General features: G+C 43.7%; 1 protein-coding gene across 9 annotated transcripts in view; it reads right to left on the bottom strand.

Moving 5' to 3' along the window:
- The window catches only part of Mtcl1 (microtubule crosslinking factor 1), a 126305-nt gene that overhangs the window by 33289 nt on the left and 67804 nt on the right, over nt 1-25212 (bottom strand). For 2 of the 9 annotated variants that reach the window (XM_058583465.1, XM_058583468.1), the window contains exons 4-10: nt 20946-21005; nt 19735-19812; nt 14918-16228; nt 13588-13743; nt 5643-5765; nt 2145-2375; nt 300-497 (exon numbers count right to left, since the gene is read on the bottom strand). In XM_058583465.1, coding sequence (XP_058439448.1) covers nt 300-497; nt 2145-2375; nt 5643-5765; nt 13588-13743; nt 14918-16228; nt 19735-19812; nt 20946-21005 — 2157 coding nt within the window. The remainder of the gene's footprint in view (nt 1-299; nt 498-2144; nt 2376-5642; nt 5766-13587; nt 13744-14917; nt 16229-19734; nt 19813-20945; nt 21006-25212) is intronic. The other 7 variants (XM_058583467.1, XM_058583470.1, XM_046457792.2 and 4 more) reach the window with 5 other exon arrangements.

Here is a 25212-nt window from a genome sequence, read left to right on the forward strand (position 1 = left end):
AAATTTTTTCCTCCCATGATATATTTGCTGGATTCTATTGATCTGATCTGACTACTATCCTTATTTATATGGGTAAGACAGATGAATTAATGGGCTGATACTAAGATTAAAAGGCTGAACAATATGATTTATAGCAAAAATCCAGCATCCCAAACAGCAGCAGGTGGCCACAGTCAGAGGACTTTCCTGCTACCAGGAACATCAGACTTGGGAACTTGTAATAAGATGGCACAAATGTGGCTTGGGGAGTCTCCTTTCCCAGGGGTAGACAGAAGGATGGGTTTGATCTAGACACCCACCTGCCTGTGGAGTGGTCCCCCATCCACAGCCTGTAGCCGTGATCCATGATCACCAAGCTGCACGGGGACATGTGGGGAACACTCCCCCACTGGAAAGCCAGAGCCTTGGTCACCATCATCTTGGTCTGGTCCATCCACTTGGTGATTCCCCTTGACTCCAAGCTCACCAAGCTCAGAGAGGGTCTCTGGATGCTCACCCTGAAATGAGTAGCATATGATGATCATAGCTTTGCCCTCATCCTTTTGCAATACAGTCTGATTTTGTGTGTGTGTGTATGTAATCAGGGAATGAACCCAGAGGTGCTTTAACACTGAGCCACATCGTCAGCCTGTTTTTATTTATTTTTTTTAAATTTTGAGATAGTGTCTCACTAAGTTGCTTAGGGCATTGCTAAGTTGCTGAGGCTGGCTTTGAACTTGAGATCCTCCTGCCTCAGCCTCCTGAGCCACGGGGATTACAGATGTGAGCCACTGCACCTGGCTAATTTATTTTTTAGTTGTAGATGAACACAATACCTTTATTTTATTTTTATGTGGTACTGAGGATCAAACCCAGTGCCTCACATATTCAAGGCAAGCACTATACCACTGAGCTACAACCCCAGCCCGACTGATTCTTTTTTAATGGGGTCTCACTGTATTGCCCAGCCTGGCCCTGAATTGCTGGTTTCAAGGGATCCTTCTGCCTCAGCCTCCTGAAGTGGTTGGGACTATTGAAACTATTGTTTGAGGCTAACTATCAGCTTAATGGATTACCAAGTTCTTTCCTTCTTTGCCTTTTTCCCCTAAGATGCTCATTTTGGCTATTTCTCTCATTGACCCTTCTTCCATTTAAATGGCATAGTGTGGGTGACCCATTTATTAGAAAAGGTTAATGAGACATTTTACTTCTTATAAATTAGTATTGCTTCTAGCTATAATTTTATGAATTAGAGGAATTCTGTAGTATTGACCAACAGGAAACCTTATTTCTAGCCTTTCCTAGCAAAGGTTTTCCCTGTCATGAACACTTGGAAGCTGGGTGAATTAATTTTTAAAAACTTTTTTACCCTGAGGAAAGAGAATCACCCACCATTCACAGAACAACTTTAAATTACATATCCTGTTCACTAGAGTGGGAAGCAGACAAAAGGTCTTTGTAGGTTCAAAGGAAACCAGCTATTTACAATGCCTTGAAGCAGGTAAGTAGTCTGGGTGTGGATGGACAGAATGCACAGGTCAGCAGTTCCAGGCCTATGCTTACCAAAAAGCAAAGCCAGGACAGAGCCTGTGGAGCTAGAGGTCACTCTGATTTCAGCAACAAAAAAAATCAATCAGAAAGCAAATAACACTGTTCCATTGCTGTTTTGAATTCAGGAATTAAGACATAAAGGGAAGAATATATATGAATTTCAGAGGTGACAAAGTGACCCATGTGAGACTTAGAAGAGACCCTTATGGCTGTCACAGGCTCTAGCATCTGGAAACGCAAAGTATAACAGAAAGGAGAGCAGATATTCTAGAACCAGCTTATATAAACCACCAAAGGTGAATGAGATGGCAAAGGACCTCATGGTGATAACTTCAATGAATTAATAAACCAAGAACAAAGGAGATGACCTCAAAACTTCATTGCAGAAAGGAGTTATAGACCAGGATACTCACAAAACTAGTTCCAAGTACAGCATGGAATTCTTGGTTTCATATATAACAGGATAAGCCATTGCATTTCCATGGCTTGGACTGAAATTGACAAAATAATTAAAAATAACAGGACATGGATTTCTGTGTAGGGTAAGGGACAACAGTGTCTAGGGTCAAGAACAAAACAGATGCAAATAAAATGAACTCTATGGATGGCCTTACCTCAGTAAAATCCTCTCCTCCCTCCTCCATCTGCTCCCCTTGCCGCCAGTGTTTCAGCAACCACCTGAGTTTGACATAGAAGAGGAAGATGTTCTGCTTCAAGGACCGGAGCTCCTGCTGCAGCAGGTTCTTCTCATCACTCCAGTTTCGCTCATGGAGGGTGTTCTGCAAAGCCAGGCTGTGCATTTCCAGCTCCTTCCACCTCAAGGCATAGAGGTGCTCCTCCTCCATCTTGAATGAAATCAAAGGGAAAGATTGACACATGGCTCATTCCAATTTGCCACCTAAACCCAACCAACTGCAAAGTGCCATTCAATTTAGACCATCTTGCAAAGGAGATGAGAAACATAGGACCCCCATAAGTTTAGAGTGATGAACAACTTGAGGTGCATATGATGTATAAAATCTCATGAGCTTTAAGATTCAGAAGCAGGTGCTATTTCAAAGAAAGGTATTAGAACCATTTTCTCCCTGCCAGTCTCTCATGGTGTTCCTAGATGTCTCTAAACCCCTTAAGAAAAAAAATGTTTCTTTGATGAATGGCTTGCAGCTGATTCAAATGCCATTTAAGTAGATCCCACTGTGCCTGAGTTTGGCACATAAGGCTGCACTGCAATTATAAAGAAGAAATAAAATGGAAAGTCTTTTCTTTTATTTCCTGAGACCCCTAGTTTCCCAAAACCCCTCATAGAAAGAGAATACATAGCCAAGAGAAGGCCCACCAAGAGCCAGAGAGCACAGCAGTTAAAGCCAGAAGGAATTTTTTTTTAGCTGCATACAGTGGTCAGCAAACAAGAAAGTAAGTACCTACTTCCACACTGAAGGCTGAACCTACCTATTAGATATGCATAGTAGATTTTCTTAGGGAAATAAAAGCATTGCTGAAAAAGAAGAATCTTCCACCTGAGCTCTAAGTTCCTGTTTTGTTATCTTTCTTCAGTTTGAGAGAGTTTCTCTCTGCACCACCCAGGCTGGACTCTTGGGCTCAAGCACTCCTCCTGCCTCAGCCACCCAAGAAGCTGGGACTACAGGTGCCCGCCACCATGTGTGGTGGCACTCTTCCAAGAGACAAATGATTATTACGTGTCAATAGTGACTAAGCAAGACGGTGTAAGTAAAATTGTATTTTGTAGATAAGGGCACAAGAATAATATTTATATTAGCTAAAGTGATATATGAGATTAAAGGTTTCTATTCCATAGACCCACCCTACCTCCCAAACAAAGATTAGAATGGCAGCCTGGTCATTATCAGCTGTCCTCTCTTAATTTAACATTCTGTCTTGTGCCAAAAAGGGAGTGATTTCTTTTATCCTAAACAACTACATTATTTCTGAGGAACCTGAGGCTAGGACTATGGCTGCCTAAAGGTGACACCAATATGCTAAAGATGACACCAATACCGGCTAATGTGCTAAATAAAGGCCAGGGGGAGACAGAAGTGGCTGTGGGAATGTCTGAGGATCTATGCAATTGTCTCTGTGGCTACTGTGGTGACAATGGTTATCTACTGTACTTCAGGCTGAAAGTGGCAATTTTATCCAGTACCTCAGTAGTCTGCGAGTTCCACCGCTGGCTATCACCCTGTGGATATAAGCTCAGATAAAGTGCGGGCAGCCTGGCACACCAAAATCCCTCACTTGCTGTTGTCTCAGCCACCTGCCTCACTGAGGGAAAAATCCAGCTTCCTCGGGGGTCACATGAAGCCAACACAGCTCTTTCCCTGAGATGCTATAGAAAGATCTCAAGATAACATTTTGAGGGGTGCTACATCTCAAGGGGCCATTCTCATGCCCCTCTATCTGCAGCACCCTGTCCTGGCTCACTCTGACACCCCCCGACAGACACACATACATACTGCCCTTTCTGACTCCTTCTGTTCCATGCCTCCAAGTGCTTCTCAAATCTCAGATCTGACCTTCTGCCCTACGACCATGTTAGGGGACAACTTCCTTTAACTTTTGAACAAACCTGAAGACAATATCTCTTCATTTCTTAAGTCTCTGCTTCAAAATACTCCTTTCTCATTAATCCAAGTACTAGACACACCTGAGACTCTACCATTGCACTATCAGCATCTCCAGGGATAAACTCCCTTTTCAACCTATTTTTGGTACAATGCTTTAAAAAAAAATCTTTTTAATTAGTTAGGAATTGGTCGTTTGTACAATATGGAATTGTTTTCCTTTGGTAATGATAGTGAAACTTGATTTATAAGCAAAACATTTGAAAAGGGGTATGCCTCTTGGGGGAGAGGATAGCAGAGAATATTCATTCCCTGCTGTTCAACTCTAACCTCCCTAAGCTGCAAAGTGTAGCAGGCAATCCTTTAATCAGTTTGTGACCCATTTAGATCCTCTTGACCTGAATCACCCTGGAGGCATATACATACAGCACATATTCCTTGCCAAAATAAATTCTTGGATATACCAGGAACCTTACTTTGCATAGTATATTGCATGATAGAATATCAAGGTCCACTATTCAATATCAACTGCTTTGTTTCATTTTAAACGACAGCTATCTTTCGACAGCAAAAGCAAGGGGAAAAGAGCAGTGATGGCAATTCTGAATTTACATATCTGTTTATAGCTTAATTAGATGCAGGGTGTCAGGGACTGGACTATCCTCGGGAGGCCTAGAGCCAGAGTGCCTGTTACCTGTGAATCCCTTCTACTAAGAGCTCTGGGAAAGGATTTAGTGGATAAAGAATAATTAGCCTGTAATAGGTTATTCTAAAATAACTAGAAGTTAATCAGGCCACAGCTCAATTATAGTGGCAGTATTTTTGAAGACGACAGTTTAGGATGAGTTGATATTCCTATCAGAAGATTCTCTTAACATTGAGCAAGGTGATAGACACACTCCCCTGTCTGCTTGCATTTAAGGTCCTTGTTTTATGTCAGTTGCCTGGTTGGTACTGCTATAGTAAAGTTTAGATCAGATATGCGGAAAACTTTCCTGGTACCTTCATGTAAAATACAACCATTGTCCCTTATCCGTAGTTTTGTTTGCTGAAGTTTCAGTTACCCACAGTCCCACTCCAAAAATATTACCTAGAGAACCCCAGAAATAGCCAATTCTTAAATTTTAAGTAACATTTATTATAGTATAGTGTTATAATGATTCTATTTTTATCACATATTATTGTTAATCCTGTTCAGTGCATAACTTATAAGTTAAACTTCATGATAGGTATATATGTACTGTATAGGAAAAAGTAATATATTTGGGATTTGGTACTATTTGTGGATTCAGGCATCCTCACGATGCTTAGAGAGGGGAAACCAAAGTGCTGAAATGTGTCTTCCAGAACAAAATGGTGGATAGTTGTCTTTTTGGCACATCTGAGAGGGGGTAGCTCAATTGGGTAACCTTTCTATATGCCTGTGGGTCTGTACAGGACAGGCAGCATTCTTTTAAAATGCATCATGGTGTATCTCCTGAGGGGCTCTGCAGACCAAGAAGCGGTCATGCTGAAATCCGCGTTAATATTTACCTTACGGATCTTGTTTGTAAATGTCTCTGTGTCCTCTTGATGCAGTCTGGCCGCCTGCGCGAGCTGACCCTGTAGCTCTTCTATCGATACATTCTGCTCAGGTAAAACAGGGGGGCCCCTGAGCTGATTGGTGGGATAAAGGAAGGGGTTTAGTGGAAACAAGAACTCTGCCTCAGGTGACAACGCAGGACAGACATCTGCACAAGCTCGAGACAAACACAGAGAGACATGGCACACGGGGTTGCAGCAGTGGAGTGACTCTGCGGCAACTTTCCTGGGACTTTGGGGATGGGGAGGAGCTGGTGTGTGGGGCTCCACAGCTATCTGTATCACCTGGTGATGGATGACTCCCCTCCACCTGCCCTGCTTCAGTGGCACACACTGCCCAAGAGGAACCACACAAAGATCTACTTATTACACTTCAGGTTACAAACAGGCCAATAAATCTGTGGATTCACTTATTGTTATTTTTATTGTTAAAGTCTACCTTTAAAGTCCAAATAGGCATGAGAAAGTGGTTAGAGTCACTAATTTGAAATGAAATGTGTTTTACAGAGTCGGAAACACTGTCATACTAAAATTCTCAGGCATCATTAAAATGTAAGCAAGACATTTTACCCACTGCTTTGTGCTACTTGGAGGCAGATGATGTACAAAACTGGGAATGAGAGTGGATTGTTGCAATAAAAACACATGCCATTTTACTGGCTTGTTTTGTTGACCTTTAATTAATCTGTTACTTCTCACTGAGGACACTGCTTCTCCTAATCTGTCATGAGTAAAAATCATACCCCAAGAACAGGAAATGCAGAAAATAAAACAGCAGAGCCGTTCGCTTAGCACAAGGAATAATGCAGGGGTAGAGGGGGATGCTCTTGGAGAAAGAAGAAAGGAAGAAAAGAAAATCAGACCCACTGGGGTTTCATCAAATTTGGGATAAAAATTTGCAAGTAAGATATCTAAACTCATCCAACCCTAAGAAATTCAAGAACTTCTGAATTAACTGCTTCTTGATTTACTAGTTGTTATTGCAGTTTTTTATATGTGGACTCTCTTTGAAAAGAGGCATTTCTCTACATGTGGAATTTATTCCACTGAATTCATCTCAACTAATTTTTCATTCCTAAAAGTTATATTTTCTTATTTTTAAATGTGTGATCTTATGATAGCAATTTTCCCTTTTTTTCTATATACCTGCATATTTAATAGTTCTGAACCCACTTTTTATATGGTGTCTGACAATCCTACAATCTAAAGGTCTTAGAATTCTTGCCAGCTCTTGCTGCTGGTGGGTGTCTTTGTGTGTTTGAAGTTTTGCACCGTGAGTTCATCTTCAATGGGCAGTTATCTATGGGTCTCACATGCCACTTGGTTAAGAATGTGCCTCCAGACCTGCTTTGCACTTGCAGAAGCCAGCAGTAAGACTTAAGTCCCTCTCCTTGGGGATTCCTGGACCAAAGTGGTAACATCAGTTCAAAGCTTGATCCCATGTGAGAGCCAGCTGTGGTTCCCACTCCCAACCAGAGTCCATGCTGTGTAAACAAGTGTCCTGCTACCTCTCTCCTGCCCAGCAACCAGTAGGCAAATATTTCTCTTGTGAATTTCTTTCCCTGCTTGTGTTGGGCCTAAGGCTCTGTCCCTTGTTTCCATCCACCCACCTAACCCAGATATTGCTCGTTTTCAATTCTGAAATAAATTCCAACCCTTGAAGACTCCCTATTCTTGGAATTCAGCTATGTAAATAAAAGGAGTTTTATATTTTATGCAGCATTTTATTCAGCAAACACTGTGCACTTGTAATACAGGCACTGTTCAAAGCATTGGGGTTACAGTAATAGATGAAGTTGCCCAAACCCTACCCTCAGGGGTCTTCTCTTCTACCACTCAGTTGTTTTCTGCAAGAATGTTTTCAGGCAGCCTGGGCTGCTCAGCTGCTGGCTTTACTTTTTAGTTACAAATTATTCCACAAATTTAAGATGCAAAGACTCTCCGTATTTTAATGCATTAGGTGCCAGCCAAAGTTTTGGACTATTTCACATTAAAACAGATATCCTAATCAAGCTTGTTGTTCAAAAAAAACCAAAGATCTATTAATTTAGTTTCTATATATGTTGAGTATTCTTCATCCACAATGCTTGGAATCAGAAGTGTTTTGGATATTTTTTTTGGGGGGGGGATGGACTATGGAATATTTGCATATGAATAATAAAATATCTTGGAAATGGGACACAAATCTAGGCATGAAATTCATTTATGTTTTGTATATACCTTATAAACACAGATGGAAAGTAACTTTGTTCAATGTTTTTAATAAATTTGTGCATGAAACAAAGACTTCATGGTATGGAATTTTTCACTTGTAGAGTCACATGGATGCTCAGAAAGTTTTGGATTTGGGAGCATTTCATATTTCAGATTAGGGATGCTAACCCTGTATTATCCTAAACTATTAGGTTGGCTTCAATCTTAATAAATATTTAAATTATTTTTATTTTAAACAGAGAGATAGTCTCATACTTCAACATCATTTGATTAAAAATATGCTCTTCTGATTAAAACACACCTTTGAAGAGTACCGTTGAGATCCACATGTAGACTGTTGCCTGGTTAACAACAGAAACTTACTGATCAATCAGAAGTTTCATTATCCGGTATGGTCCATTTTTGCTAATGAAATATTAAAACTCCTATGGGTAGCTGCTCCTGGCTGGGATGCCAATGTCACTCCAGTGTTACAAAAACAAAATACAAACATGCCAAGGCAAGAGTTCTGGTCTAGAATGACTCCCATTGCCACGTGACTGCATATAATCACATACAACTGGGGAACATTTTCACATGACATATACATTTCCTCTAGGAAAAAATATACTTCCGTTTACCATCAATTCCCCAAAGGTTTTATTCTAAAAGTCATCCTTTGCTCACTTACCTAAGACTCTGGTTATATAACAAACAAATTCACCTTGATCTATATGGTAGTTTACTTAAACGAGTGCCATTCACACTTGTTTCCAAGGCTTTCTAGACATTAATCTTGACATCATGACCACCCTTCACCCTGAGCCAGCATTCTGAGATCCAATGCCATCCTTCTGCCCATAGGGGTTGAATCCCAGAATGATTCGTATTGTTAATTTCCTGAACGTTCCCAGAAAAAGTGACTTATAAATTCTTTCCACCCTTAAGAAAATAATGTCACCATCTCAATAAACAGAAAGAGGAATGCTATAATAACCACCAATGCTACTTGTATGTTATAAGTCTACAAGATTTCCATTGCCACAACTTTGTTTCTAGTGAGAGTTCCATTTTGTCCTGGCCAGTTCTGGTACCACCTCTTTGAAAAGCAGTATATGAGGTCAATGCATGTGTACAAATACTTGGCATAAACCCCACGTAGTTTCACTGCGGCTGGTATTTCACAGCTGAGACATAAGGGATCGCAGATGTTCCGTGTGCTTGGTTGATTAAAGGATAAAAGGGAGAGCTAGGGAGAAGAGCTCTTTGAGATTTCTGACCCAGAAACTCAATCCTCTGGGCACAGGCTTGGTTTCATTTATATGTGAAATCTGACCAGTGTCCATGCTTGGCCACTTCTCATTCAGAACTATTTTTAAGGCTCCTAGCACATTCCATATGAAACATTCTAAACACTGCGTACTCTTAACAAATGTGTCTCTCTCGGAAGACCTAATGGGAACCATGGGGTGAAGACAGGGAAGAGTTCAGGACACAGTGGGACCATCTTGCCAATATCTACTGAGATGAGCTTGTGCTTCTGAAGCACAGGAGTACTTGTGCTTCCGAAGTTGTTTTGCTGTTGTTTAGGTTGGGTGTGGTTTTTTAACAGTTAACTTCTGCACAATTACAATAGTGGGTGGGTTAGTGTTTGTGAATTCTGACTTCAGTTCTCTCTGACTGTGGCTGTTTTGAAGAATGCTGGCCTTGAATATACCTCTTCTTTCCTAGGTCTAGTGAAGGGTGGCATCTGAACAGCCAGCCTCTAACACCAATTTGTTATCCACTGAAAAGGGCTAATGTATAAGAATGGACTTTTCCTTCTTCTCCTTCCTGGTGTTATTACTGCTAACCTGGCTAAATACCCCAATCTTCCAAAAATAACATGTCTTCTTTCCCCTGTCCTCAGATATGAAAATGCATAAGGCCAAAATCAGAAGAGAGCCATTTCACAAATGGGAGTTGAAAAACTGATTCTTTTAAAAATATTCTGTTTAAATTCAAAAAGTTGTTTCTTTTACACCATTGAAGCTGGGTGTCCTATGGGACTTCTCTCTTAAACCTCCCAGGAGCTCTGAAGGAGGTTCACCCAGGGATAGAAGTAATTGGCTTGAGGACAAAATTAGTGTTTTTTTTAAAGGGCAATGTAACAGGGAGCAAAGACAACTGCTAGCAGTATGTCACCCAGCTTCATGTTAGCCTCATTCTGGATGAAAGTGTCCATGTTTGCAGCTGAAGTTGTAGCTCCGTGGAAGAGCGCTTCCTAGCATAAGCATGTGCAAGATCCTGAGTTTGATCTCCAAAGGGTGGGGTACAGGGGTGGAGGGTGCCCATGTTTGTCTTTTCCACAATGACTCTGGAATCTGTGTGAGTCTAACACAGAGTGGCTTCTCTCGTTGGGCTGTGCTGCTAACTGATGGGAGCTTTGTGTGCCATGTCCACGACAGCCTCATAGGAGGGCAATTGTTGGCAGTGAACTTAGGGATGTTTTCATTAAAAGGCTTTTTCTGCTTCCTGGAATTGCCCATTGTACAATTCCTTGGCACAATGTAATATTCAAGGACCAAACAAGTCTGCCAGAGTGATATCCACACCAGAGATAGGCAGCCTCTGCCACCCAGGCTTGATGAGGGATCGATGCTCAGCTCTTCTAATAAAAGGAAACACTACAATAGTATCAAAGGGATTTCAGAACACGCTTCATTAAGAAATTTTAAAAATAGAATGTGTTTGCATACTTGAGTTCTGTCTTCTGAGCAAAATGCCTTTTTGAATAAAGACATAAGAACAAAGGACACATAACTCCAAATTACCTCCATTACCCCTGCTAGGAAATGATGTTTGGGGTTTTATTTATTTATTTATGTACTATTTTTATTTTTTTAATCTGACCTACCACTATTGGGTTTTTATTTTATAATTGAAATATTTAAAATTAGAGGAAACTAGATGGGTTTCTAAAACAACCATGCCATGGCAAGGTAGCCATAATGTCACCTGAGTGAGGATGGCCAGAAATGCAGCCCAGTGGAGGTAGTAGGCTCTGTGCTGATAGGTGCCCACAGTCACAGAGAGCTCTAAAGCAGTCTTAAGACCACTGTTCTAGACCCAGTTCTGTCACCCACCCTCTTGGGCAGTTACCGGCAAGCCACTTCACTCTGAGGACCGCGTTTCCGCTCCTTCAAAGAATGAGAGAATTCGTTTGAAGATCAGATGTTCCTATCTGAACTACACTGTTTGGTGATCCTATGCCCACCAAATGGTACCACCCAGCTCTGTTCATCTACCTCTTATGCAGGTTTACTGTCCCTCAATATTCAGTTTGACTCAACTGAGTACTTTTCTCTTTCCAAAATCGCTGCTGGTTTGTAAAGCTCTGCATTGCGTGTGTGCATGTGGCACCTTATTACTGCACCAGCATTAAATAATAAGCACCCAGCAGGAGTCCAGGAGGGGATGAGCTTTCTGACAACTCACAGAGCTTACGTAACTAAGGCTGTGTGACAGACCTTGAATGACGGGGCACCTAAGAAGGAAGCCACAGTTCTCATAATTAGTCCTTCAGTGGGAAGAGGCTGCTGAGCTCTGATTCTGGCCCAGGAAGGGAAACAGCCAGTAGAAAAGGGCAAAGTGCTACAGTGGAAAGAGAAACTGATACCATGACCAGGGGAGCATCTGGCATTCTGCAATGCTGGGACACACTGCCCTGCAGTGTCTTTAATTTTAATCCTACTTTACACTGGCACAGCATTCGGTACTTTTAAAAAGTACTTCCTCATTCAACAGCTCATTTGTTTGAAGAATCATCCACATATAACCATGTGAGGCAGACAAGGCATCTTTATTCCCATTTGACAGAGGCCCAGAGAAAACAGAGGCCCAGAGGTTCGCCTGAGAAATTGAGTCAGTGATGGACACATTAAGGTTAGAACCCCAGGGCTTAAGATGTCCCTCCTAGAAATAACTTAGTAGTAGAGTGTTAACTAAAGGTTGGGAAATGAGTTTTCCGGAGGTATCCATGCTGCAGACGGATCACTCAGGACATCTGAAATGTGCATAATTGTGAGTTTGTGACTGCCCAAGCAACCAGCATTCTCAGATGAAGACCCTGTGTGCAATATGAGCTAACAAAAGCGTTTCCTGGGAAAGTTCCACAGTGAGGCACTGACTCCCAAAAGCCAAATGAGTTCTGCAAATATTTGGCTATTCTGTTTAACTTTTGGTATAAAATCTAGGAACATAGTATTTGCCATTTTGGAACAAGAACACTGTGAAATTGATGTACCTTATGTATGTCTAACTCTGTGTCTGAAGACTGTGTTTAGGAAATGTTAAACAAAATGACAGGTTCTGGGTACTCTGATTAGGAGGCACCAGCCATCCCTGGACAGACTGTAGAGATCTGCAGGACATGCTGAGCTTCTGGCTGTTCCCAAGGAAGCTGGCACCACTGTGTGCTTTTGTAACACCTTCAGGGGCATGTGTACCTCCCTCTAGGATGTGAACCTGGGTGCCAACTTCTTAGGTTGGGCCTGGCCTGTCCAGATAACATAAGAATGGTGGCACTACATAGACTCTTTCTGAACACTTTTTAAATTTTACTTATTTAGAGGTGATTTTCACATTCTCATGTGTCTAATCACAAGGGTAGAGATGTGACAACTCCTTTTCAGAGCCAGGGTTAGAGCTGTTTGGATTCTTCTGGGCGAGGCAGCCCTCCCCCACTATGCCCACCTCTGATAATGGTGCCAGCAGTACCCCCCACCTCATCAGCAGCACCTCTGCCTATTTCCTAACCAAACAGCCTGCCTTTCCTAGCAACCGAGCTTCACCTCTTACCCACTTCTGTTATTCAGCTGTTCCCACCTCGCCCTCACTCCTGCCTGGGAGGAGATGCTCCCATGCCTCTGAGCTAAGTGTTAGCATCCCTCTAAGGACTGAGAAATTAAAATTTTTTTCAGTATCTCCAGAGTTATGGTCCTTTTCTAATAGACAAACCTTCTGTTCTAACCCTGCCCCAAACCTGAGTGATCAGCAAAGTAACAGCCCAGGCTCACTCCTCAGGAACATCTTTCTGTTCTGGCTGGGCTATTTTTGTCTCGGAGCTTCCCTCTCACGGGACTGTAGATGACTGTGATGGCTCAACAACAATGCAGGTGTCTGTACAGGTGGCTGCAGGTTTGTGCACGTGGGTTTATCATGGCAACAGAGACAGCTGTGGATACCACACAGGTTGGGAATAGACATCCCTAATTCCCCTGAGACACTGTCCTCAGGGACCATGGAGGAGTCACATGACTCATGGGCAATGAAGGACTGAGAAAGAAAACCCTCAGGAGAGTTTCTTCCCTAGGAAAAAGCCAGCTTGGGTTCCACCCCAAGTTTCCCTGCTGTAGAATAAGAAGCCACTGAATACTCATAAATAGAGCCAGCCATGCCCGGTCACACCTCCAGGCACTCCTGGGGCCAGGAATGCAGGTCCATGGGGGGACAATACTACAGTGAGCCATCACTTCCATCTGACAATGAGCGTGGCAGGTCCAGTTGTCATTATGCACAATGAGTTTTGATTCCATATAAGTTCTACCTGGTCCCATGTCTTCCTGCCATGTTCCCTAAGGGCGCTATCCCAGATGAGAAACTGCACAGCCAGCCACACGGCAAGAGAGGAAAGTGGGATGGGGAGGGCAAGGTAGGGACTGACCTCTAGGTTGAAGCAGCTCTGGCCTCCTGCCCGGTGGCTCCCTGCATCCCCGTCAGCCCGGCGGTGCAGCTCCCGTGTGGCTCGGAGGCGAAGGCTTTCTCGGTCATCCCCTCGTTCCTGACCGAGCTGCCACTCCAGCTGGTCTCTCAGTTTGGACTGTTAGGTGCATGGGAAGGATTCATTTTTGTGTTTTTTTTGTTTTTTGTTTTTCCAGGAGGAGGTTAAGTTTTTATTTTAAAAAAAAAAAAAAAAAAAAACAGGACAAAGGGGCGGGAGGGGCAAAGAGAACAAAAACAGGTAAGATAGACAACTGAAAAAAACTACCAAAGAAAAGCATGAGCATGGCAGAGGAGAGTGAAGAGAACAGAACAAAGAATGCGGATGAGCAACAGGATGGGCCGAAACATCTGGAAAGCAAAGAATGCGTGGGAGATGCAGAACACTGGTTATGAGGCGCGTGCAATGGGGATGCGTGAACCACAAGTCGACTACAAGCACACTACCCATGAAGGACACAGAGGACAAGGCTCTTCCTTCCTTACGTGTGGGTCGAGCAGCAAAAGCCACAGTCCGGGGAGGCAGCGGGGCCATGCACCCCAGGGCGATGCCTGGGAAAGCGGTCCTCGTAAGGCTGCTCCACTCTGCCCCTTGCCCTCGGCGGTGCGGGAGGGTGGCGGGAGCGAGCCGGCAGCGAGATTTTTTTCCATCAAAAACAGCCTTCTCTCAGAACTGGGCTCCTCTCCCCCATCCTGGCTTATCTTCCAGTGGGAGTGGGTGGGTCTGGGCTGCCTAGGGCCTCTTAGAACTGCACTGTGTCCCTTTGGTAGTAAACCCAAGGAGGGATTCGGGCGCTCGTTAGCGAGTCTGCTACTCATCCTGACTGTGACAGGAGTTGGTACTTTGGTCTTAAACTCCTCATTGCTTCTTCAGCAGGGTGGCGGGTTGTTTTTGAAACACCGAGAAAGGAGCAAGGATGGGCTGCGACGATCCCTAGCGCCTCCACTGGGCTTAGCCTTTGTGTCATGAGAGGGCCTCTAAACCACAAGCGGTGGTGCAGTTAAAAAAAAAAAAAATCAAAGAGGAAAACAGAGAAACAAGGAAATAAAACAAAAAATAACAAAGGAAAATAAAAACAAAAAAAAAAAAAAAAAAAGAAAGAAAGAAACCCAACCAAGAGACAGGATTTGGTTGACGCCGGAGGCTTTAGTACAATGCAGGTCTGAAATCATAACCAAGCAGCCGTGAGCAGCACCAGCCCGAGAGCAGCAATGCCAGCGAGAAGGAGGAAGAGCAAGACGGAGCAGGGAGGCGAAGCCAGGAGCCCCCTTACCTGCAATTCTGGGACTAGCTCCTTCCCCATGTTCCCGATGGGGGAGTCCCGGGACACGGAGGTCATGGTGGAGAGGAAGCTGGAAGACTCTGTGAGGTGGGGCAAGGGTGACAGGCCATCCCCAATCCGGGTCACCTGTTCCAGAAAGGCCTGCAGCTCTTTCCTGAAAGCCTTCATCTTCACATTGATGGTCCCCAGAAGATGGGGTTCACTCTGGGCCCCCTCACCCCTCTCACCCTCACCCTGGACACCATGTGAGGCCAAGCTGCTGCCCTGCGGCCCTGAGTCATGGATAAAGCCATCAGTATCTGTGATGAGGCGCTCCACTGATCGCTCAAGCCGCTGGGCCTCATGCTTTATGGTTGCCAGGCACTCGGTGTCCTCCCGGGCCCTCAAGAGCTCTGCTGGACATGGCTCACTAGCCTCTGATGGTTTCCCACTCCCGAAGCCTGAAGTCTTCTCGAACATGTCTTCTGAGTCACTCTCACCGCCAACTGGGCCTTCCCGCTTAGGCTGGGGCAGGCGGCCCTCTTCCCCATCGCTCTCCTTCTTGCCTGTGTCGCTCTCAGCATCACTGTCCCGGGGGCTTGGGGCACGCAGCCCCAGGTGGGCAGCCAGGTCGCAGCGCTGGACATTGGACAGCAGCACCCGATTCTCATACTGCAACTTCAGCACTTTCCCACTCAGCTCATTGATCTGCAGCCTGGCTGATTTCAGCTCCTCCTGCAAGGGAGCCCCGGCCCCAGCACCCTTACATGAGCTGTCCCCAAGCCACCCTGGCTCCTGGCGAGGCTCAAACTTGAACTTGCTCAGCTCATGGGTCAGTTGTCGGTTGTGGTCTTCGATTTCAGATATGGACCTCCTCAGCAGCTCGGCTTCCTCTTCCACAAACTGCAGGTGACGGCGGAGCTCCGTGGAGGACTCCAGGGAGTCGCCAAAGGGTGAGGTAGGAATGCTTGGCACGTGGTCCCGGCCCATTCCCTCCCGCTCATGCTGGACCCGCATGTCTTCCATCTCTGCCTTGAGGCCTCGGTTCTCCACCTCCAGCTCCACGATCTTCCGGCCCAAGATATTGGCTTCCTCCTCCACCAACTTCAGCCGCAGCTTCAGCTCTGCCTCTCTGGTGCTGGGGGGCCCCCCGGCTTCCCCCGTGGGGAGGGGACTGTCCACATCACCGTACAGGGACTTATACTTCTGGAGCTCCTGCTCCAGCTCATCCTTCTCCCTCCCAAGTTTGGCCATCTTTTTGCGCATCAGGGAAGCTTCCTCTTTGGCAAACTGGAGTTGGCACTTCAAATCGGCACTGTCATCCTGCCAGCAAAGAACAGCCCGAGAGAAGGGTTATTTGAAAATACCAAATGTTCGTGTTTTTGATGATTCCCCTCGCACCTCGCCCCCAACACACACACACACACACACACACACACACACACACACGCCGATCTTGCTGTCAGTGCTGTCAAGTTACATGGAGAAGGAGCCAAGACAAAGCAGTGGTGAGCCCAGGGCTTTGTGGAAGGCACCTAGGAAAGGCCCACAGAATGTTGCTTTGTCAACCAAACAAGAACTAAAGAATTAGTTTGGGGGAAAAAAAAAAAAACAAAACATGCACACGAAGAACATCATACAAGTTATAAATGAAGAAAGAAAATAAAAATAAACCAACACTCATTGGTAATACAGTGACCCCTCATGACGGTGAGTTGAACCTGGTTCATCCCCCCCAGCAACCACCAGAGAGACTTCAGAACCTCTCATAAGATCCTAGTATGGCCAACAGGATTCAGGGGCCACATCCAGCCTGTGGCTTCTCACTTCATCTATAGTGCAGACCCCTTCATTCCTTGCAAGGTAGTACCTCTATAAGGTACTACCAGGATGGGGAAAGCAAGCAACCCCAAATAAGAGCCCAGCTTTCTACTGATGGGTTATATACCTGAAAGAGGGCAATTCACCTGTCCACCCTGCTGCCTCCTCTTCCTCAAGGTACCTCAGAATAACATGAGGATGAAACAATGGGATGATGGGCAAGAGGGGGCTTTGAAAGTTTTGGTGCTACACATCAGTGCCAAGCACCGGTAGGGAGAACACAATGACTACTATACACCTAGACACCCCCACTACTCCCAAACTCTCACCAGGCAAGGGCCAATTCAGGGCCTTTGGTTCCATTCCCCTCCCGTAAGCTGCTGTGACACAGCAGGAAATCAAATCCAGAGACCTGAGGGAAGGAGCTAAATGTTGGATAGAGTGAAGTGTTTTCAAATCAGAGTAGCACAGCAGAATACCAGAGGATTCTGGAGGGCCTCCAAAGGAGGCTCTACCACTGAAGGCCTACAGTGTATGGTGGAGGTCAAGAGGGCACTTTCTGGACCAAGTGCAACATCAACTCTACCTTTCCATTGTGGATCCCTGTACTTTGAAGCAGTATGAACTCTCCATCTTAGTCTTGGAAAAATTTTATATTAATCACATTTGATGAACAGGCACAATGACCAAGGGAACAATGACCCATTCCATGATTCATTCCTCTTTCACTAGCAGAAATTCCAAATCGCTGATGGGACAGAGAGGAGACAGCAGCAAAGGCTTCCCCATCACTTAGATAAACTGTCAGTAGCTCGGAGACTCATCTGCTGTCCTGGCTGCTAACCAGGATTAGGAACAAGTCAACCCTCTGGGAGAGAAGAATTAACTCTTGCAGAGCTTCACCTGCATTGCTTTCATGCTCAGAGAATAATGGCTCACTCTGCCAGATTCTGGCAGCCACTAGCCACGTGGCAGAAAGACAAAGGCATACCTTCCTTGGTGCCTCTCGGGTTTTCACCTTGCCTCCTGCCCTGATCTCTTCTCCTTCATCACAAACCCATGGAAATGGGGGAAATGATGTGCCAAGAAGACTCAGGAAAAATCCATGACCAGGCCTTCAGCCAGTGCAATGTGGAGGGCATGACCAGGAGCTCTCCCCTGTGCCGTGTGGATGATGACACTCCTAGTGTCTTCCTCAGGACCAATAAGAAAACCAGCACAGCTGGACTTGGGGTTAAATATGCTGCTCAGGATACTAACTCTGGCCCCTACCATCTGGGGACCTGGGTCAATTGCACAGTCCTGGTGAACCAGTCTCCTTATGTCTAAAGCAGAATTTTCAAACTACAAGGTCACTGTAAAGGTCACCAAAATAATATACAACAAATTGTAAATGGCATTCATCTGACCCTACCCACTTTTTTCTTTGTCTGAAATGCAATTGATATTGGGAAAGAAGCTAGTGTCTCTACTTTTTTTTCTCATTAGAAGAATGATCTATAAATGTTACATAGTCTTTGAATTCTGATTTGGTTTATATTAAGGACTTGGTTTGGTTTTGGTTAGGCTCATATAAAGAGTTTCTGTGACTAACTGGGAATAAGGCTGCTGCCCTCTCAAAACCACTGAGTAAAATGGATTATCACTGATCTTTTATTTTTTTAAAAGGCCTACACAGATCACCACATGGGCTATAAAAGACATTCATTGTGTTTCATATCAATACTGATAGAAAAGCATGGCTGCTTATTTGTTCATTCATCCACTCTTAAATATTTATTTTTCTGTACCTGAAATCAGCAGGCTATTTTTATGCAACCCCAGTTTCTTAGAACTTCTATAGTAGAACCATCAAAAGCACCTTTCCAATTTTTTGTCAGACGAAGATGTGCGAGGAACCCAAATACACCAACAGGTGACAGGTCTCTGCTGTTCACTTGAAGGAGTTGAGTTTACGGAAGGCTAAAATACATCCATGAAAATGGAGGCTGACTGTAAATACTTTATAGATGAATTCCTTTGGGAATTAAATGCAAGGACGGGAAGACAGGAGAGGTTCTCAGCCCATTCTTATCTGGAGAGATGGCATTTATCCACAGTCCAAAATTGCCTCAATGACTCCCATCTCCACCTCAGGAAATCTGGGCAGCAGGGATCATTGAAGAGAAGAGAGTGTCTTCCAGCTATAGGGACCCTCCGCTCCATCCTCTGTCCACCTCCAGTCTGGGACCTTCTCCATCTGCCAACCCCTGCAAGTCTGACTATCAGCAGCACAATCCCTGGCCCACCACCAGCCTAAACCCAGGTCAGTCAAAGCAGCAGGATGCCCTACTCAGTGTTCGATTTGGTGCAGATTACCTGAGGACTGATTAAATGTCCACAAAGTCTTCTCATTTCCTAAAGAGAGGAACTACAGATGATAAACATGCTGTCAACACCCAGGCATGCACTACGAGGCCTGCCACCAGGACAAAAGCAGAGTTATAAAGAAAGACAAGCCAAGGGAGTGAGTGTGATAGCTGGAAGGTCAGGCTCCCTCCCCGAGAGCCTGCTGGGGAGGTCTGCCTGTAGGAGAGGATCCCCCAGCCCCCAGGGAAGCTGAGCTTGGCTGGCCTGTTCTGGGTGGGGGAATCCACTCCTAATAAGATGGGAGGCGGGATACCCATCTTACTTTGTGACTGAAACTCTGCCACGACTGGTGGAGGAGTCAAGGCTGAATCCTAAACTTAATAATATCAGGCCCTGGTTTCAAGAGCCCTTTGGATAACTCCAGAAATGCAGCACAAAAGTACAAGGTGGAGTCCAACTTTCCACATAAAACTACTCCCGCTGCGGGCAGAGAAGGCAAGCGTGGCAGGCGGGGTCAGACACACAGGGACCAGCACCGTCGCCACCAGCTGGAAAGGCCTTGTCAAGCAACAGAAATATATCGCTGTCAGTATATATTCTTTGGCTTGCAAGTCTGCCATCCGGCCAGCACCCCAGCAGCTGACTGCCCACGTGCCTACCTTGCGCCGGGGTGCCAGCTTCCTTTGAGTTTTGGTGGCCGACCTGCAGTTCCCAAGGCGCTCCATTCCACCATTCTGCTGAATAGAAACTCCTTGCTCAATCATCCCGCAGGCTGAGTGGGGCAACTCGACCCATCCCCAGACCCCAGGGTCACTGACACATATCCAAGGAGCTACTAGCTCCTGTGGTTGACCTGCTTTACCCACAGACCAATCACCCTCTGAAGGAAAAGCTCTTTGATATCAAGAGCCAGGAAACTGAAAACATACTCTGAGCCCAGGAAGGTGTAAGCACACAGCAATGGAGCACCTTTTTAATTTCCCTGGATGAGTGGAGTTCAAGTTGAGATTTGGGGAATGAGAGAGGGTTGAAAAAGTTAATCTTTGGCATTCCTGCTGCTCACTTGGCTGGGCCCTCCTCAAATAACACCAAAGGGATCTGTGAGTTAGGAGGACACAGAAATCAGAAGGAATCATGAAGAGGGGAGCTTCCAGGGTCAGGGCTGCACCAAGGCTCTTAGTTACCCCAACTTATTGCATCTCTCTAATTACCCCTTGCTCTCAGAGTTCAGCAAACTGATACCCCAGAAACTCTTCTTTCTCCAACATCTAATACTACAGCAGCAATTTTAAAAGAAGAAGAAAGGAACCCAGTAAGACAACACTTCAGAAAAGCTAAGAAGGCTTTAAAGAACACATACTGTGTACATACAAAGGGCAGAGGTTTTACTGTTTTTCCAGTTAGAATATTTTACTTTCCATTAGGACAATTTTTTCACCCTGCACGTTGTTTAAAAAAAAAAAAAAAAAAAAAAAACACTTACACACAAAACAATGGCTTATGAATGACCCAACCCTCCAGTGGCTATGTTATTTTACTATGTGAATGACTCTGAAGAACAAAATACCTTCGAGAGAGTACTGCCAGACCACAGACTACACTACACCTAGTTATGCTTCACATAAAGCCAGTTTGTTCTCTTTCCTAAAGAAAGCTGCAGCTTATCAGTGCAAGAGAGAAATAAAAGGAATTAGCTACAGCCTTGAAAAGAAAATGTTCACTCCATAGAGATTTTGAATGAGTCCAAGAGTTTTGGCGGGTGATGTTTCTTTGGAGGTTTTAAAGGCAAAGCTGATGTCTGTGAGAATATTCAAAATGAGGTGGCTTCCTCTGTAGGAAATGTGACATTAGAACAAAAGCCTCAGCTTACCTGGTTAAAGGTTTTCTTCTCTTTGAACATTTCCCGACTGCCTCTTCTCTTTAGGGAACTCTGAAACAGATCCAAGCAACATTCTGTTACTGAAGGGTCACACAGCACAGCCAGCACTGGTGGGGAAGTACATGCATAGAACTATTTCCTCTAGAATCAGGAAACAACTCAAAATTAACATTTAAAATGCAATTGAATACATATGGTAAGGTGCTTTACATCCTAATTATTGTATTTGGAAATGCACTCCTCAATTATTTAGCTTTATGAGAAAGGAGGTGTTTTGGACAATTTATAACAGTGGTGAGAAGGCAAGAAGAGGAAAAAGGTAGAAGTTTCAGAGATAGATACATAGATATCGAGAGAAACTTTAATACCCAATTATGTTTTCTTTGGGCTGCTATCAAAATTAACTGATGTTTCCTGAGTGGACAGATAAAATGTGGCAGGAAGAGAAAGAAGATTGGCTCTTGTTATAAAGAAAACCTATTCTACATTACAAACTTCTTGAAAAACCCACTCCAATTCATGATTAAACCTTCATCGTAAAGATCCTATACAGCTCATAATTTATTCCTATGTTAAAGTAACCTTAACTGTGTCCTTCAATGGTCTGGGTCCCTAGCTAGTTTTCTATATAGTAGCCTCTTGCACCAAGAATCTAATGGCATTGGTTCCAGTACCCCCTCCCCCATTCAAGGATACCAAAAGACTCAGATGCTCAAGTCCTTAACAGAATGATGTAGTAGTACCTATATATAATCTATGCATAGCCTCCATATATTTTACATCACCTCTAAAACACTTATAATACCTAAACAATGAAAACGCTATGTAAATAGCTGTTTGATAGTATCAGGTAGTAATGACAAGAGAAATGTCTGTATGTATTTGGTACTAATGCATTTTTTTTTCAATGTTTTCAACTCATGGTCGGTTGAATCCAAGGGTGCTGAATTCTCACACACAGAGGGTTGAATGTCTAGTGAAAGCACTGCAGCCATGGCTGTTTGGTGCCACTACAGGTGCATCTTTGCCCATGCCAAGCAGGAAATTGCAAACAAGTATGAAATATAAACATGAGTTTGAATAAAAGGACTAAGGGATGCCTGAAACAGACCAACAGGGAGCTAGCACTCTTCCTGCTAAGATGAAGCACGAAGACAACAAGAAAGAATGGAAGAAGAAAAGCATCCTAGAGGAATACAAGATGATTTGTGGTCTCTTAATTTGAAGAGATTAAGTTGATCCTAAGGAAAGTTGAAAACAAGCAGCAGGGGAAGGGAAGCCCTGCTCACCAGCACTCAGATCCCAGCAAGCCTCTCAGAGAGCTCATCCCCATCCCCCTTCACTTCCCTGTCAGCTTAGCTCCAACCCTGAAGCACCACCTGGGTTCTTCTGAACCCCAACTGAAGATGGGCTCTGAGCATGACTTTTGATTTTGTATCTCTGCTGTCATACCACATCCCAAGTTTGAAAGGAGGCTCTGATGTAAGTCACTTACATTGTGGTTAGAACTCAGATTCATGGGCTGGGGACATAGCTCAGTTGGTAGAATGCTTGCCTCGCATGCACAAGGCTCTGGGTTCAATCCCCAGGCACCACCGAAACAAACAAACAAACAACAACAACAAAAAAAAAAACCTCAAATTCCTTCATCAGTGCTATTTACATCATATGTCTCACTCTCAGAATGCCAGGCTTTTGCCACTCATTGGAGGGATTTTAGATTAAGAAGCAATTAAAATTCTAGCTGTCCCCTAACCTCCAGGAAGCTGGAGACCTAGAGAAGAAAAAGGTAACTGAGAGAAGGACCTGCAGGAAGGGGAAAAGGCCATGGAATCAGTCTGGGTTGCCTGGCAGGCTCTCCCTGGTTACCAAGGGGGGTGGAGGAACCATCTTTAAATCCTGGCTGCAGAATAGGCTTGAAATATTTCCTTTTGTCTTTTTGGTAAAAGCAGGGTCAAACTACAAAGAGAACCAGTCTCCTGCAAAAGGTAGTTTAATCCTGCCTTAAGACAGACCAGAGATTATCCCATCCCACTTATTAAGTGGGCTTTCCAAGATTTTCATCTTCACACTGAAGTTAAGATCAGCTTTTCTTTGAATGAGCTGAGGGAGAAGAATATTTCTGATGACTGAAGACAGAGAAGAGTTAGAAAAAAGAAGCAGGGAGAAAAACTGTTCCCTAGGGTTTCACATGAGTGATTTAAATCTGGGTCTGTAATGACAATCGAGGCCCTCAGTATGTGCTGTCCACAAGCCACCTTGTTTCACAACATTCTCCCAATGAACAGAAGAGAGGTTCTGTATGCACTGGAAGAAAACCAAAGATATGCACATGAAGTAAAAGCTAGAAATGGAGACAAAAGATTTAGCATCAAATGGGTTGCCACATTTGATGCTAGAGACAGGATCACATTCTGAGTGAGGCATCCTGTGGGGGAGGGAATGAAGAAAGGGAGACCGAGGGTGGGTTCTTCCAGCCCCTCCTGATGTGTCTTGCTCCTTTGTGGATGGGCTGTAAACTATAACCCTGAGTCCTTTCTAGTAAACCACAGAATACGCTGGGAGTCGTGAGACCCCTGACACACATCCCATTCACAACAGTAAGTAGAGTGGAAGAAATTGCAAGAATTTAAGTTCACCAGGAATTTTTAGGAACCCTATGAAGGAAATTTTAAAAAAAAACAAAAAACTTTGTGATTGATAGAAAGTAATGTTTGCAATGGGAAGGCTTTATGTTATAAAGATATTATATTTTTCTTCCAAATCATTTTAAAAGAATGCTGTCATTTTAACCAAATTCCACTCTGTCTCCCAGTATGTAAGATGAATGCATATAATATGTACTCTGTCACACATATGTTCACATGTATAATATGTATGCGTGTAATAAGCAACATCTTTATACAAATATGAATATGTACCTTTTCAAACAAAATGTGTTTGTGAGGGTAGTAAGAGTTTGGAAGAACTTGACAAAAAGATTCAAAAATTCATCTAGAACAAGGGTTTGCAAACCGTAGCCCTGGGGATAAATTAACCCACAGCCTGTTTTGTAAACAATATTTTAATAGAAGACAGCCTCCTTTATTATTGTCCACACCTGCTCTGCACCAGAGCTGAGCACTAGTGTCAGCCCATTATGGCCTGCAAAGTCTAAAATGTTTACCACCTAGCCCTTTGCAGAGAAAGCTTGCTGAAGCTGATATAGACAAATAAATTGGTGAAAATAGCCAAGGATACTTTGAAAAGGAAGAATAATGAAAGTTGGCTTATACTAGTCAACATAGAAATAAAATATCATAGTTTGGTGCTGGAACAAAGATACACAGATTAATGGAATAAAACAAAAAGCTTAGAAATAGCTTTGAGAGGATATGAGATTTTAACAGTCCAAACAGGTAGCATTTTAAACCAGCATTTTACACTATTCTTTTAAAAGAATGGGGTATGTTGGTGGAATAATTATACAAAACTTTAGATAAGAAAATACTCATACTACATATCAAAATTAATTCAATTACAAATTTAGAAGTAAAAAAATTATAAAAGAACCAGGAAAAAATAAATTTCTATTTATTCTTGAGGCATGGCCTTTACAGACATAAAAACAAAAGAAACATCCATGGAAAAAGACTAGTAGATTGTTAAACATTTTTAACTTTCTTTATATATCAAAAGAAAACATTATGAATATTTAAAGGCAAACTAGAAAAAGAATTCTCTCACCCACAACACACAAAAGAGTAATATTTTGCAAGCAACAGGAGACCCATCTTCATGGGAAAATAAACAAATGGCCCCAAAATACAACTATTAGCAATTCAAACAAGATACCATGTTTTTTTTTCACTTAAAGATTTACAGAATCAAAAAAGTAGGATACCCAGGGTAAGCAAGCACCCTCAGAGGTGGCATTTCCATGCAGATGAACAGGTGTGGGAAGCTAGGCAGGGTTCTGAAGCAATCCTACCTTACAGAGGACATGTCTTAACATGGTAATCCCACCTCTGGAAGGCACCCTGAGGACACATGCAGGATCCCATGCAAGATTTACAGGTTAGAATGCTTTTCAACAGCACCTGTTGTGACAGTGAGTGAAGACGCTGGGGTGTTACAAGGATCCTTTTTCCTCTTATTGTGTATATTTAGGGCAGACAACACGATGGCTTGATTGTCTTATCTTGACATGAATGTACATATTGAAGTGATTATTACCAAGCAAGTCAACATACCCATCATCATCTCTTGGAAAATTACC

This window comes from Marmota monax, unplaced genomic scaffold (assembly GCF_021218885.2).
Source record: "Marmota monax isolate L192 unplaced genomic scaffold, Marmota_monax_Labrador192_F-V1.1 WCK01_AAM20220418_F8-fsc00328, whole genome shotgun sequence".
Classification (NCBI taxonomy): domain Eukaryota; kingdom Metazoa; phylum Chordata; class Mammalia; order Rodentia; family Sciuridae; genus Marmota; species Marmota monax.